We start from the raw sequence: 17019 nt of genomic DNA, 5'->3' as shown, positions 1-17019 counted from the left end.
CTAAAAGACACCTGAGGTCATATTTTTATTTCTCAGATTGACTCTGTGAAACCAGGAGTTTCTTGAAGCTGTTATTGGGTGAGGTTATGTTATGCCGAATCTCAGAGCAGACTTTCCTAACTATTCCTTTAAACATATGGAGTTTTGGATTATGCTTTAATCCAAGACTTGAGTCAGTTCTTAGGTCATCCAAACTACACTACTGTTAACTTCACTAGCAGCTTCCAACTGTTGAGTTTCTTAAATTATTAACAGAGAGCCCATAGAGGTAGAAAAGATAGACTTACCTTTCCAGGAGCACTCCTGAAACACAGGATGTCTACACTTCAGGCAAAGCTGGTTTTCTAGGCTCTGATCCAAATCTGTGAGAGCATGTTACCAGAAGTCCAATAAGGCAACCAATTTCCTCAACTGAACTAGGATGTTACAAGCAGAGAAAATATTTCATATACAAACAAACCATCAAAGTGTAAAGATTAAAGTATGCAATTTTTACAAGATGAAAGGCAGTTTAACAGACATTATTCTAGCAGCAGGTCAGCTAGGTCAGACCAGGATGTTGGATCCTGCAATCCATGAGGAATTTTAAGGAGCAAGGAACCAGACAGCACTGAAGATGACTCACTTGTATACGAATAAAGAACAACAGAACTGGTCCACCTCTCTGCTCCATGAGAAGTTAATTCACACTAAAAAAAAAATACACATTTTAAAAAAAAAAGCTTACATATAAAAGCAAGAGAATCAACCAGAGATTGGAAAATCAACATTTCTGGACTTGCTATTCAGGATGAGCTTCCAACTGAGGCAAGATAGACATTTTCTTTTAATATCTAATAGACGCTTATGTAAATATTCTGAGTCATTTTAGGAGAATTACACAAATATGAACCTCCTACATAGTAGAAAAATACTTCATATTTTTATTTTAGATGAGCCCTTAATTCATTTCACCCTGTTAGCACATGATAGTTAATTCAGATACAGTTGAATACCTGAAAAATCTAGACAGTACTGAGAACCTGACAGAGGCAGAAATATCTGAGACACTAAGTTCATTGCCATCAAAAATATAAAGGCTGCTAATTGGGAAAATGAGTGAAATCCTTGAACAAAGCACTGATCATGTCAACGGTGGGGACAGGGCAAACTGGTAAGAAGAAGAGTTTGTCTGGAAGTTGTCACAGAGGTAGCAGCTACCAATTCACTATGCTAGCAGGGAAAAACTAAACACCATGTGGAATAAAAAGCTGAGGCACAGAAATATATCACGACTCTCATGCAGATGCCCAAGTGAAAGAGCCTCCTTCTGCTTGTGCGCAAGCATGAGGTGTTACGCAGTCCTAGGTACAGAAAGGATTATATTGTTTGCTTCCCCGACATGTTGCAGTGAGTGAGTTTCCCCAGGATGCTGCAGGAGGCGACATGCTCCCCCAAGGGCAATGTTATTCTGATTCCCTCCTTGATCCACCTTACTCCCTTTCTCAGCAAATTTTAGTCACCTCACATATGCAAACAGTGAAGTTAGGGGAAATGAGCTTCAGCCAGTCCCACGTAGGTTTCCACAGCCCCTGTTCACTTTGGTGCTGATCTGGCTTCACTGCCAGCAGTAGCCAAGCTGACTCAGAAGTCCTGTATGCTGTAATTACACTCCCTACTGTCATCAAGACACGCACAGAGTTTGGCGAGAACCTTTCATTTGCATTGCTATGGTAACTGTAACCTTGCTCCCATGAGGAGGTTAGCTTAGTTAGTAAGTCACTTGTTGCTCTTACATTTGATCCTCCCTTAACCTCCTCCACACCCTTTTGGGCAGCAAGCCCCTGCCCTTGCTGTCATTGCCAATCTGCCTTTTCTTTCCTGAAAACTTCCTGTATCTTGGTGCTGCAATTCCTGCTTACACCGGTTCTTGCAGAGAACTCAGTCTCTACTTTCAAGCTGTCCCAAAACCTCCAGCGTCTTGCTGGCAAGCTAGGGCTTAGACGCCTGCAGAGGAATTGAGGAGAACCGTGACTGAGTCCCATGAATCCCAGGTGACAGGAACCACCCTGGTACCACCCTGCTAATCCACAAAGTCATACTTTGTGTAATATGAATATGGCACCACTTCAGTGGCTTCAGAAAAACAGCAAGCTAGTGCAGGATCCAGCCCACCCTTCCACAAGTACTCCCTAATGAGAATAGTCTGGTTGACCAAGGAAATCCTCCGTGTCTCACAAATTTAGACACGTGTCTCTCCATTAGATTTAACCTCTGCAGGCATTACATTAGCATATGAAGGTTATCTCTCCAAGCTGCTAAATAAACTAGGAAAGAAACCTCAGCTTCAAGATCATACATGCTAAAGTATGTTGAGCAGATGCTGAAGGACTTCACGTGTAAAGCTTACAGTGAAACAGGAACCTACACTGCTGAGATGCAATACTTGACGAGAGATATTCAGTAAGATACAGCTCTGTCAACAGTACCAGTTAAGTGCAACACCTACCCCACAGTCACATCCAAACTTGGATGCTGCTCCCCTTGTTTACAAATAAGCACAGCCTCTGGTCCAACTTAACCAAGCTACCAAACTTTCTGCGAGGGAAAACCTGAGCGTAGCTGGCGTATCAGCACAAGACCAACTTTTGGATGAGGCAGGCATAGATTTTAAGTGTCATCCTCCAACACACCCAAGAGATCTTCCCAACACCCAACAGATCTTCAGTCAGGTTTTCCCAAACAGAGTGGTTTAGCTATCTCTAGGCTAGTAAACTATGCAGGCTCACAAAACATGCCCAGGAACAGGTACATCATCACCCACTCTGGCAAAATACAGCACAGCTTTGTCCCACGGTATCTAGCACTCTCCCCCAGACACCCGAGAGTTAGCATGCACTAGGGACCTTTCCCAGCAGGCAGCCTGAATGCGGACCCCTTCTTTGGAGGTGAGTTTCATACAATCACGGAATAGTTGAGGTTGGCAGGGACCTCTGGAGTCCAGTCCAACCCCTGGCTGAGAGCAGGGTCAGATACTGTCAGTTGTTCAGGACTGCGTCCAGTTGGGTTTGAGGGTCTGCAATGATGGGCAAGCTGTTCCAGTGCTCCACCACCTGCACCATAAAAAAGTTCTCTCTTACCTTTAAGTAGAATTTCCTGTGTTTCAGTTCCTGCCCATTGCCTCTTCTTCTGTCACTGGGCACCACTGAGAAGAGTGTGGCTCCATCTTCTTTATTCCCCTTTCATGAGGTATTTATAAACATTGATAAGATCCCCCTTGAGCCACCTCTTCTCCAGACTGAACAATGCCAGCTCTCTCAGCCTCTCATCATGTGATGAATGCTCCATCTCCATCATCCGTCACTGGACTCATTCCCGTACGTCCATGAAAGTTTAGCTGTACAGAAGCAATCTCAGCCACTGCAGTTGGGCTCGAAAGACTACTGTCCCTGCCCTAAAATACTATTACAAACACAGCCCTTGAGCCTATGCAACATTCAACTGAGCCAACATAGGATGGAAAATACAGACTTCAGTTCTTGCTGTGCTCCAAGTATATGCTAAAGAGGAGTTTTAACCAGTGGTACTGAGCTAGATAGTTTAGTACATTAGGTTACCTGCTCAACAGTTCATGCTTCCCAAGGAGGAAGAATGGATCCAAGTCTATCAAGACATGATCACGCAATGAACAGATGCAGATCAATGCTCTCAGAGTAAATATATCTTTCTTTCTGCATCTCTTTCATCACATACCCCATTCTGGAATGAAAACACCAAAGCAAACTGCTTCATTTAATTGTTATCCCTTACAAGAACCTAAATTCCATTATTCACATGCAAATGAAAAACATATAAGCAATCTCGCTTTGTTAAAATTTGGTGTGTATTTCTGTATTAGCAGGCTGTCTTTCTTGTCCTGCCACAGCAGTAACAAAAATACTGTTCTCTGCTAGATTGCTGTATTAGGTATAAACATAAAAATGGAAATTAATACATTTCCACTGAAGGTCCTTACTCAAACAGGATGAGAGGTCTAAAATAATGCAAAAGCATGCTTCACAAGCATTTTGCTTCAGAAGGATAACAGTCAACCTTCAAACCTTGCCCTCTATCTGTGCTTAGGAATTATGTCTTCAGACTTCGGACTGTATGTAAGGCTTGGCTTTTTCACCTCCTCCTCTCTCTTCAGTGAGAGAAGCCTAGCTATAGGTTGCTTGTGACAATCATGCTTCATTTCACAGAATGGTTGAGGTTGGAAGGGACCTCTGTAGATCACCTGGTCCAACCCCCCTGCTCAAGCAGAGTCACTTAGACCCAGTTGCCCAGAACCATTATTCAGGCAGCTTTTGAGTATCTCCAAGAATGGAGACTCCACAACTTCCCTGGGCAACCTGGGCCAGGGCTCAGTCACTCTTACAGTGAAAAAGTGTTTCCTGATAGTCAGATAAAGCTTCTTGTTTCAGTTTATGCCCATCATCTCTGGTCCTGTCACTGGGCACCACTGAGAAGAGCCTGGCTCTGTCCTCTTTGCACGCTCCCTTCAGGTATTTATACACATGGATGAGATTTCCCTCTCCCGCCTCAAGTCTTCTCTTCTCTAGGCTGAACAGCCCCAGCTCTGGCAGGCAGGTGTTCAGCCATCTCCAGGAAAGCAGGGCTCCATCATACAGAACAGGGACTTGGGAAGACAAACGCCATCACTCCGAACGTCCCTCCCTTTCTTCTCCTTCCCCCAGCTTTACACGCTGATCATGACGTCCTATGGTCTGGAATATCCCTTGGGTCAGTTGGGGTCAGCTGTCCCGGCTGTGTCCCCTCCAAATTCCTTGCGCCCCCCAGTCTCCTCGCTGGTGGGGTGGGGTGAGGAGCAGAACAGCCCTTGGCTCTGGGTAAGCACTGCTCAGCAGCGACGAAAACTTCCCTGTGTTATCAACACTGTTTCCTGCACAAATCCAAACCATAGGCCCATACTGGCTACTACAAAGAAAATTAACTCTATCCCAGCCAAAACCAGCATACTCTCAGCCTTTCCTCACAGGAGGGATGCTCCAGTCTTTAATCACCTCAGTGGCCCTTCACTGGACTCATTCCAGTATGCCCATGTCCCGCTTGTACTGGGCGGCCCACAACTGGACACAGCACTCTGGGGTGTGACCTCACCGGGACTGAGTAGGGGGGAAGGATCACCTCCCTCAACATGCTGCCAAGACTCCTAATGCAGGCCAGGATTTGGCTGGAAAAGGCTCGTTTGCCTTCTTCCATCTTGGAAATGGCATGCCACTGCTTCTGTCACTTCAAATCGGAGCTGGATCCCCTGTGGCAGCGACGTGTTTGTCTCCAGAATACTGCTTTGTGTAGCACAGTCAGCAGGAATAGGATTGGTAAGGGTGCTGGGAGATTAAGGTGCTGTTTCCAGCTTCACCCCAGGTTGTATGTCTTTTTGTCCCCTCATTTTGTTGGGTAACTCACAGCTCCTCACAGACAATACAACTGGGACGTGACTAATGAAAAATGCCCTCCTTGACACCACAGTTCACAATTGGCACCATGATTCTTTAACACAGTATCTAACACTTCTGAATAACACAATTTAATATATTTGAAAATACATTTGCACATTACAGACAATCTTAGGAAATGTTTCACCTTTCACAAACCAGTGGCCAGTGTCTCTCACTGGGGAAGACATATGGTGACACCAATTCTGTCAAGACCTGCTATCTCTAAGGCACGCATTTGCAAATCACTTTAGAACACTGCCATAGGAATACATTTTATATTTCATTACATTAAAGCTTCTTTTAGTGAAGAGACAAATTGGCTGTGTAACCTGAGATTTTCTAAAGCAATGCAAAGCTCTCAAACATACTGTTTTACAAAGCTGTGATAAGGGACATGGTGCTTTTTTTTTTTCCTACAGACATTTACCTTTTGATGAATTAAAAAAGTCGCTTTGCCCAAAACCAAAATGAAATACAAAGCTCAGAATTCAGAAGTTTTCTTTATAGGAAAGAGTGCCCCAGGCATTTGGAGCCCATCAGTTACATAGCTCAGGTCGAGCTCCTGTGACAGGTCTGATGATACCACATTGCTCATGGGATCCAGCCTTAAACACAGTACAGCACCTCTCACCTTCCCCTTCTGCCTCAGTGATTCAGGCTGTAGTCTTGCCTTTGCAGGGCTGCCTGCAATTGTCGTACCGTGGAATAACTTGTGATTTCTAAATTAAAATACCTTGTTCTATTCTATTGGGGAATGAGTGCCATGACCACAGAGTGGTCACTGGATGAGGGAAAACAAGGGTGAACCTTAATTCACCTTTATACTCATCTATTGAAATTAACTGAATGTTGCATGGCTGGAGCCCAGATAATACTCCAGGTTTATGACTGGTTCTTCTACAACTTTCATACAAGCATTTAAATTACATTTTAACATATGAGTGTATTTACCTTCTCTCCTACAAAATACAAATGCAAACCCACCTTCTAATATCACTTCTGTAATTTTGTAGGTCAGAATTACATTCAGTATTATCAGACTTTCAGGAGGAACAGAGCAAATAAACTTGAACTTTTGTAAGTGAAATCACTTATAAAAGCAAAGTGAAAAGATGTGTATCCAACATCCATTATTATAATCACAAAGAGCTGAAATACAGCAATAATTTCTCATTTGTACATATTGAACAGCAAAAAAGTAAAAATACATATACACAACAAGCTTAACAGGGAAACAAACCTGAACCAGTTCTCTACTGCTCATGGATAAGACAACTTTCCCTTAAATTTTTCAGTGCGTTCCCTCTCATTCACAAGAACTAATGCATTTTATCTACCTGTTCTAAGGCAAACTGAAAACAATCAAATCTTCCTTCAAATCAAGAACAGTTGTGAACTAGCAAGTTAATACATATTCACCTGAGATCGCTCTGAAACATAGGAGAAGATGAGTAATGATTAACAGCTAAGGTGCACAACCATTTTGTCATGTTTAAAGAGAAACAGCATTTATACAGAACAGTTTTTGCTACAGGACAGTAAAACTGTCATCTGTAAAGAGAATTACTGAAAACTCTACAGGAGGAGACACTATGAGGACTGTAGCAGCTTACTCTTCTACTTTCTTCTATTCAATATTGTCCCGTTCCCAACTTTCTGTAACATAAAAAGAGGAAGGGGAAGGAAGAATAAATGGAAAAAAATTAATGTTTAAAAATATTTCTTCTGTAACTCAGTTTATTTCATGCTTATGTCAGTTTCTCTCAAATTCACTGACTGACTTCAAAGTAGTCCTATGGTAAATACTACAAGTAGATGCATTTCATCTAGGTCAAACTGCATAAAGCAAAACCACAAAGCCAAATATAGTCCACATATGTATCCAGCTCTGATTAATGGGTAGAATTAACCCTGAGATAAAGATAAATGAGCCAATGCTTCTACCCTTCTTTTATATCTGGAATTAGTTATTTAATCCTTTCTAGAGTAATTCTGTGGAATACAACTGGTAACCACCAGTGACATGTTCAAACAAAATCAGCTTGACTACTGGTAACAACTTAAAAGCATCACAAAAGTACATTCATCCAAGCACTGAAAAAGTCACATCTGCAATGGTAAACAGAGAATTACCATTCATAAATTCCATCGAGGAAAGGAAGGTCAAAGCTAAAGGGGCTGTCCTGTACTATGTGTTGGTCTCGAGAAAACAGCCATAGTGACGTTTGGAGGTGGGAAGGATCTGGGCAAGAGTGAAAAGGAACATTTTGTCTACTTATTTTTTGGTCACTCTAGGACATCCATCAGTACTGTATCTGCATGCACCAGGTCATGAAATCATTTAACATTCTGTTCTCCACTCGTATGATTTGGGGATGTATTATTATCTTTAACATGTGGCACATGAGAGGGAAAAAGAAATAAATTAAAAATCACAGAAGAAACCCATGCTGCAGCTAAGGGCTAAACTCCAACTTCTAGCATCTCATGCCAGTATTTTAATCATGAGACCATCAAGCAGAAACACATCATTCATATGCAGCCTTAATCGTCTGTTTGGCACAGCTGCTTAGCGACTACACCATGTGAGAGGAATAAAATCAGAGGGGAAAGTTGTGTCCTGCTTACGGAAGTGCTCAGAAATACTGAAAAGCATGTATGTACACATGGATCAGAGTACCATACCAGCCACGACTCTGATGAATCTGTGTAAGGAAAATAAAGTAAGACTAAGATTCAAACCCAGATCCTGCAGAGTTCAGCTGTCTCACAGGAAATATAACCTCCAAACTGAAAGGAAATCTATGGCTACCATATTTACAGGTGAAAAAACAACCAATCCGACAGCACTTTGGCAAAGCCTATAGCAAACAAAGCTATGATTTTATAAAACTTGTTTGCATCTCTATCACTCTGCAGATTAAATCCAAGTATTTATCTTGGGATGTTTTCATTGTACCAATGCATCAAAGGCAATTACAGGTGAATATTAATACAAAATAAAAAGACATGTCAACATAGTGTTCTCGAAGTGATCCAAACTTGCAAACTGAAGTAACAAAAAAAAAAGAAAATACAATTTTAAAAAGTATTTTCATTGTATCTTCAAACACTAACACAACTTGATTTTGTACAGCATCCTACAGACAAGCTGTACCCAAAACACTTAGCAGACTTTAATATCACAATTGCAAAGTTAAGCAGCAGAAGAGGAAAACAATTAAGTGCTGCAGGCAAGGAAGAAAACATAAGCTCTCAGAGGGGATTTGAAACAAAAGGAAGAATCAAGATAACTTTGTCTCCTAAGTCTAGAAGAAATAAATGTCATAAAGGAGTATCAAAACAATTCGGTTTACCTCAATAGTATCATCCATTTCTGTAATCTCATACAATCCTTTCAGCTTGTTTCTGAATTAGGAAACTCTTTTTCTGGAGAGCTGTCATCGCTGAGGTCACTGTAGCTGTCACTGTTAAAAGCAATACACAGTCAGAAGGACCTAAAACAAGTACTTTATTTCAGACCCTCCAACCCGGATGATGTATATGACCAACACTTTCCTCAAATGCAACCCATTTCCAGAAAACTACTTTAAGTTTGTGCTCAATTTTGGTATTTTAGAACATCTTCCTCTACAGGAATGGACTTAGGTTTGGAGTTTAAGGTATGATGAGAAAAAATATTCCCCCTGAGAAACAGTATGTTCAATTTCTTTTTGCTTAGCTCCTGTACATTCATTCTACAGTTCGCTGGTGCTGTATGCCTATGACCATGATTAACAACATGGAGAGTAACGGGTATTCAGAGCAAGACTAAAAGGAATTTCTCCTTTATGATATAGAAAATTATCATTTTGACCAAAGAAAAAGTTAAGACAACTTTATTCAGAATGCTTCAACTTAATACTTAAATTACAATTCTTGCTTTTCCAGTCAGAACATAAATAATTTTCATTGCATCAAGCAATATCCTGACAGTTTTTCCTGAGGTTTTTATCCCCTTCTGCCGTTTCCTGAGAGCAGCAGACTGGTTTTCACAGAACAAACTGCCATGCAAGTGATTGTTTTATAAGTGGCCAGAACAAGGCAACAGTGAAGAACAGGAATCACCACAGTAACCAAGAGAAAGAAGTGCCCACAAACTGTATTTTCAGTCAGCTGTGATGTCTATTGGGTCTCTGGGTTTATCTTAACTCTAAGTGCACCTCTTCAGAAGAACCTCCAGCCTCCACCTCCCCCTACTACACTTCACTTCTACAGTCTGTTTTCCAGATACTTGGATTTCCCAAGATCAGAAGCCAGCAAAGGGAGCCCAGGGAACTGACAAGTACATTTGAGCAGCAATAATTCTGGTCAGTTCTGTGATACTTCAGAGCGCAAGTTATGGTTAACACCGTACAGGTGGGGATCTCAGACCTCATTTGTGTGGGTACACCAGTGTCAGCCTTGGGTACCAGCTCTACTCCAGCCGCTGCACACCTGTCTTGTCACATCTCATTCTTATCACATACACCTTCCTCCTCCAGCCAACAGGACCTTGGTCACGTCATGCTCCCCACCTCTGGGCATGATCTACTGAGACATCAAGCACATAACCAGCCCATGACCCGCCTAGACACAGCCTTACCAGTTGATCCACAGTGACTACCTGCTAGGTAATGTTTCAAGGGGAACTATGTAATGCTGCAGCTGGAGATCTTTGATCTAGACTGGAATGTGGAACAGTGGACAAACTGCACTCTGCTATACTGGTGCGTGTTACTGAGCACTGCTTTGCAGCCTGAAATTCACCCTCTCTTCTTTGCAAAAAAAAAAAAAAAAAATTAGGTAAAAGCACAGCCATTTTCATAGAATGGGACAGGAGGAATGGCACCAACAGTCATCTCATTTAATTTCTACCGCTGTTAGGAAAGCCTCCCACAGTTACAGCAAATCACCCTACCAAATTCTGCACAAGATAGCATAGATATTCCGACTGTTCTAACATTAAGACTTTGCCTACAGCATTCTGCCCTTTCTTCACATGACACGCATGTTGTTGATGCGGTTCTTATAAAGAGTGCGTCATATTGGGCTAGTGAGAAATGCTCAATTTAATCATTTCACCAGCTGGCAAACAATTACACAGTTCAAGTGAGGAAAGTGTTGTTAACAGTATGATCAAGCATGCCAGATGCACACAGACAAACACAACATCACCGACATTGTACTTACTTCTTTCTGAAAGTACCCATGGGAACATGGAATAAAAATTCAGTATTATTAGAACAGTTTTGTATTTTCACATCACAACAAAACAGCAAAGATTGTCCACAGAACAGAGGATAAAACTGTGACTGCAGAGAGCTGTGTAATCTTATGATAGCCCTGGCTTAACCCCAAAGTCTTCAGAGAACTTTTGTTTATTTTACCAGCTCTGCTGCCCAGTGGCAGCCACAGCCCAAAAACATATGCCAGAGCTCCATATACAACACGGTATGAGAGACAGATGCTTCAGTAAAAATGCTCAGGGACCAATGAGGTGAGTGGCAAACTGCTCGGCTTCATCTCTTGAAGACAGTTAGGCACTGATCCCCACCCAGCACTCTCATCATCGGTCCTCCCCCACTCAACGACATGGGTTTTAGAAGCATTCACCCAAAGAAGCAGTCACACAATGCTGGATGCTTCTGTCATTTCAGTGGCTTACCATCCCAACTCCTCAGGCCTGTTTCTAGTTTGCAGAAGCTGAGGGTTACTTGGCTAGCCACTAGCCCAGAGGCTAAAATACTTACTCGGCTGATGACAATTTTGTTCCTGTTCCCACGCTGCCCAATTCAGTACAAAATTTGACTCCACATCCCAAAGAAGGGCTCTTGTCATCACATTTTTTACTTCTGCGGTAGAACCTCACGGTCTCCCCTACTTTAGGGCTGTTCTCTTGGGTGTAAGTCAGTTTTATCTCTAACAGGCAGGCCACAGTGGCAAGAAAGGTAGGGGAAATACCCAGGTAAGGATCAGCCCTTGGGCTTCAGACTCAGGTAACTGTCAGTCTCACAGTTTCAGCTGCTGGCGTGGTATCTCTAAGCAGCCCCAGAAGCTGTGGTGTCATGTTAACGAGAACAACTTGGGCTGCAAGGAAACCTGAACTCCTTCAAGAGTGAAGCTGCCAGTGGACTTGAAAGCAAACAGGGACTCATGAATCTTGGCATATCTGCACCTGGGTGTTATAGCTTCAAACCAGTGCTGATGTCCAGTTCCTGAGATCTACTGTGATATGAACTGTATTCAACTGATGAGTAATCTGAAGAAAAACTCCAGGTGGTATTAACCAAAAATGAGTCATCACCTCTCTTCAGAATAAATGTGTACTTCCTTCCAAATTACACTAAGTTGCTACACAGATATTAAACACAAAACCCAAATGGATATTTTGTGTTCATAGTTGCTTAAATGTGATGGCTATGAAAGTGGTGGTGGGAAATCAAATAAGCCCGGCTTTTCCTTTATGAAATTCTTTTCCACACTGAGCCCTCAATTGAAAAAAATATGCTTACATTTCCTTCAGCAACTTTTTCTCTCAGTTTGTGTACAAATTAATTAGTAATTTTCTTGGGCAGCAACCTGACACCCACTTCATCTTGTTTGTAACAATTCTCTCAACAGTGGATTCCAACAAAAAGGAGCTAGTGAGCAGATCTAAGGCCACCACAGTGGTTCTACTCCATCTTTTTTTCATGGGATCTGGAGTATAAAGATGTGGCCAAGAGAAAAACAGAACAAAACTCAGCATGCAGTGTCACTGCATCTAGTCAGTCACTTCAGTCATCAAGATGAAGAATTTTGGTCACTTTGATCCTTGCACCTAATCTACCTGTAGTTAATGGAAATACATTCACTTCAAAATGAAAAATCAACCAGTACCTAGCTGGCATTTCACTTTGCAGTGAACTGCAACATATTTCCTGACTGGAGCAAGGAAAACGTCCTCTGTTGAGAAATTACCTTACAGGGGTTTGTTTTGTTTTAAAGTTCACTCATCCTGAGATCCCTGTCTTCTCAAGACGTAAGCAGTAAGAAGAGCCTCCCCCTGCCTGTGCTCCATTATTACAAAATTCATGCCCATTTCAGCTCTCTCTGTCCTACTGACAGAGGCATCATCATACCTCTGCTACGCATCAGTCTAACGCATGGAAGGAGGCAAGATGAGAAGATTCCCTACCAATATGGTATGGAAGGCAGCCGACAGCTGGGGCCACATGGCATGAAGCTGGAATGCATCACCTCAGCAACCAATCTCAGCTACAAAACCACTAGGATTAAGACTCAAGATCAACTTTAAACCTGTATTTCTTGAACACCTGCTCAAAAGCACCGAACTGTCTGCTTTCAATGTTTTTATTAAGAAACACAGGCAACTGTAAAATGGGTACTCCTTGAACGTTCTGTTTGTTTCATTTGAAAAATCCAGATCAACATTCTTGAAAAACGAATGATTTGACACAATTTCAGAGGGACTTCTTTCATCCTTTTTTAATGTATCATTGACAAAAAAGTCCTTCTCCAGAAATGTAAGCAATTTAGACAATTGTTACAGTAATGCTATTCCCTGCAAAGGGGACTTAGCCAAGCTAAGTGCCACTTCTTCCTCAATGCAAATTAAAGATAAATGTAATTACATTTAGTACAGGCTGTGGGTGTTTAAAACAAACAATTGTTATAGCTTTCAAGAACCTAGCAAAAAGAAATCTGTCAATTATTATTATTTATTCCCTCCACATAAAGCTGAATGATTAAAATTATTATAGTCATTAAAACATTATTTAAAATAAATGCATATTTGATTGTGCAATTATTATAATTGCAGTCACCCATATTTCTCAGTGCATATTTTTATGATCATTATATCATTTGTTATGATCACTATCATTATATGATCCCATGCTTCCATGAAACATCATTTCCTTACAGAAGCCCTCAGCACATATCTAAGACTCCTCAGTTCCAACCTGCCAGACATCTCCACTCACATAACTGAATCTAGGATAACAGTTTTATTAGGACCCAGCATGACAAAAAATCACAACCAAGGTGCCAGGACATATCTGGGTGTTATAAAAACTCTCAGCTGAGTCCCATGCATGGGATTCAATTCATATAGCTTTGGACAACTTCATCTGAGATCGCTACCACCAGCTTCTTACAGACAATGGAGAGAAATAGGCACTTGTAGGGTGTAATGCTTCTGACCCACTCAACCATTACGATGAGCTATTTGGCTCCTTTGAAGTCCCTATTCACTTAGCAACCACAGAAAAAGACTTGGGGTGACTAGCTCAGAAGCGTCTTCACTGTAAACATCTAACATTAAAATGACAAGTTAACTGCCATTACTAACCACTACTAAGGTCATCACGAAGTACCATGATGGCTGAGATGGTATTTCCTTTAAAACTTTTTCTGTAGTTTTCTGTAAGAGCTCTGAGGGCACCAATAGGTCTTAGCTGCCCTGACCATCCTTACCTGGGGCCTTCACCCATGGGGCCACGAGACTTGGCCCCCAGTTGCTGCCTGAGCTACGTCACAGGCACGCCTCTACCCGTCTCTGTAGTCACTTGATGACTGGACATCCTGCATTGACCTCAGACCTGACCCATCACTTTGCACTCCTGCACCAGACAGCCTGTAGGACATGGTGACTGTCACTGGAGCCAGCCTACTTGCCTTCCTTGGTGAGGACACTACCCCTCCTAGTACAGCTGCTGCTGCTGGATTGTCATCTTTTGTGGAGCAGCCCCTCTTCTGCTGCTCTCTTAACAGTCTTCAAGCCACAAGATTTCCTTCACTTTCCTCTGAAATGTCTGGATTTGGCCAATGGCAGAAATATGATGCTGTGCCAGAGGTGTTATTGTTTGGGGACAATGTACAAGGGACATCAGAGATAGCCCTGCCCATATCTCCTTTGTACCTCATACACCAGAACATGTCACACAGGCTGTTTACTGTTCTTTTTATAGGTGCTTGCCCAAACCTCCCTACACAGCTGGTTTGGGAGAGAGCTGGACCATGCTGTACCAGTGCAGTAAGCACCATACGGACAAGTCTTCTGAGGTTTTTTCTTTATGCACCACTCCTGTCCTCTAGCTGCTTTTGTTGCTTGTCTCTGAATGCAACTAACAAGTCATCTTTTATTAATGACTTGCCCAGAACTTAACAGATTACACTGTGACTAGATGGCATTGGATTGGTGCCTTCCATTAGCATATTTACTGATGACATGCAAAAATTTCTTTTGGCTGCAGTCCTAGTTGCCCACACTTTCTCATCTAGGAGCATCTCTCACTTCCTACCTTTCCTCCCATCTACTGGACATTTGTGTTTAAATTTTTTATCTTTAGCCTGCTACTCTCTTCCTCCAGAGAAACACAAGATTTCATTATTTTCAGCTCAGGTTTCTAAATTCTCTATATGTTTTTATGTTATTTCTTTGTTCTGAATAGTGCTTTCAACTCCTCTTTGAATTATATTATTTGCAAATATCATTACACTGTAGCCTACTCTTGCAGGCCATTAATAAAGATGTTGGTTGAGGAGAAAGAAGAAATAAAACCTGCTTATGCTAAACTTGCCATGGGAAACAAAACCAGCAACGTGACTTTATTGTACATCAATGGTTTTGCAATCAATATGACACTGTTCCCAAAGATAAGCCAGTTTTTATGACTTTTTTCAAGTGAAATTCCACAAGACTCAGTAAAAGCCAGCAACATTATATATGAAGTTCCCCTCTTCATCCTCTAGTTTTCCATTAAAACCTTTTGGTTTCTCTTAAAAAGCAGCACATTTGTGGGTATTGTACACTTCCTGAGTCTTCTGTGGTTCTGTTTTTCTGTCCTTTAAAACAAAACATGTAAACTGGCAGCTGCTAACCTTCCTCAGCAACGTATGAAATGGTGACTTCAATATTTCCATGGAAAAGATTTGGAAAAGGTCATGATTTAAAAGCATTCACAAGGAATTGAAGTGCATGGCTTTGTCTGATGGTCAGGCACTCGTGCCATAAAGCCCGAGAGGCTGAAACTGCAAAGACAACTTAGATGCCCAACTGCCACTTCAGGTAACTGAGTGACAACTCATCACGAAGTTACTCCAATCCTTATGCATCTTTAAATTTACTGTTTGCTTTGCTTAGAAGCTAGGGCTTCTGTCCAGGTGTCAGATGTTCTAAAATTGTGTCCTAATTATTGACCTGTTAAAAGTTCTGGGGTAATGATTTCCTGTTAAGAATCTCGTGCTGAAATACATATTTCCTTTCGTCTCAGGACTTCATCATTAACTCTCTTTTTAGTGTTTTTAATAGCCTAGTTTAGGTAATCTGCTCACCTTGCTGGCCTCCACAAATTCTCTTTCAGGTTACACCTTTGCTCTAGTCAACAGCATGACTACAATTCACATAGACAGTGCCAGATGAAGTATGCAGAAAATCCTCTCCTCAGATTTGTTTCAGTCTTGTTATGACATGCCTTAGCTTTACTGTTCAATGAAATCACTAGCATTCTGGGGTTTAAAGGTTTAAATGGGAAATACTTTCCACTCAGCAGGTAGATATGTTAATGTGAGTGGGTGTGCTGTAATTAGCACTGAAATTCCCTCCTGAAAATTCTTCCCTGCAAAATGCTCCTCTTTTAGCCTCAAAATGTTTTTCTATTCCAATCCTCTTTCTCAAGACAGAGGGGTTTGCTTGATTGCTGTGTAACAAGGTAAATGGTAACATTTGTATTTTTATGTATAAAGTTTTGGGGTAAGAATTTTTGTCTTTGCTGAATGTTTTAAGTGTCGGTTGGAGTTTATTGTATGAACATGAAGAAAGAGAGTTGGGTATACTTTTTTATTGATTATCTGTTAATTCAAATAAGTGGAAGTGCAGCACACAGTAATTACTAAAACTTGAAGTCAAGGTTAGAAAACATACTTGCTATAATGCTAAGGGATTTAAATTTAAATTAGCAGGACACATGCAGATCACTCATTCAAAAAAAGTAATTTTTCTTTCTCTGAGAGAGACAAATAGGTATACTTATGGGAGGAAGCAGTAAAAGAAAGGATATTGGGACCTGGGAAACAAGATGAACTGTGAGGCAGAGAGTGCCCACAAGAAGAAAAGACTGAAGATCACTGTGTTTGAAGACTCCCTCCTGCCAAGCACTACAAAAATTTGACCTGTGTAATGCACTCGCACAAATTTTAAACGGTAGATAATGTTATGATCACTAATAACAATGACAGGCTAAGGTAATAGGAGTATTTCAATCAAGCTGTAGTTTGCAGATCTGAAAGAAATTCTCTGTATGTACATCATTGCACAACTGGCCAGGGTGAGCAAAGATTAAGTGCATTTATGAAAGACCACTGATGCCCATAAGAAGCAGGGTACCAAAATAGATTGATCTGGTCTGGCTTGGCTATTTTCCATTACTACTGAAACCTGAAAAAAAAAATCTATTTCTCGCTTAAGTAAAGGACCTCATTTTAATAGAAAGCAATGCTCAAAAAACCAAAAACC

At 41.4% G+C, this 17019-nt stretch overlaps 1 protein-coding gene across 1 annotated transcript in view; it reads right to left on the bottom strand.

Moving 5' to 3' along the window:
• Positions 1–6817: 6817 nt before the first annotated feature.
• The window catches only part of CTPS2 (CTP synthase 2), a 77230-nt gene continuing 67028 nt past the window's right edge, over positions 6818–17019 (bottom strand). Inside the window, exons 17-18 of the mRNA XM_010581518.1 lie at positions 8837–8947; positions 6818–7136 (exon numbers count right to left, since the gene is read on the bottom strand). Of these exons, the coding sequence (XP_010579820.1) occupies positions 8878–8947 (70 nt within the window). The 3' untranslated portion in view covers positions 6818–7136; positions 8837–8877. The remainder of the gene's footprint in view (positions 7137–8836; positions 8948–17019) is intronic.

The sequence above is a fragment of the Haliaeetus leucocephalus genome, unplaced genomic scaffold, assembly GCF_000737465.1.
Source record: "Haliaeetus leucocephalus isolate CR32 unplaced genomic scaffold, Haliaeetus_leucocephalus-4.0 Scaffold795, whole genome shotgun sequence".
NCBI lineage: Eukaryota > Metazoa > Chordata > Aves > Accipitriformes > Accipitridae > Haliaeetus > Haliaeetus leucocephalus.
Note: the sequence above shows the minus strand (reverse complement) of the source record. Positions and strands in the feature narration are given on the sequence as shown.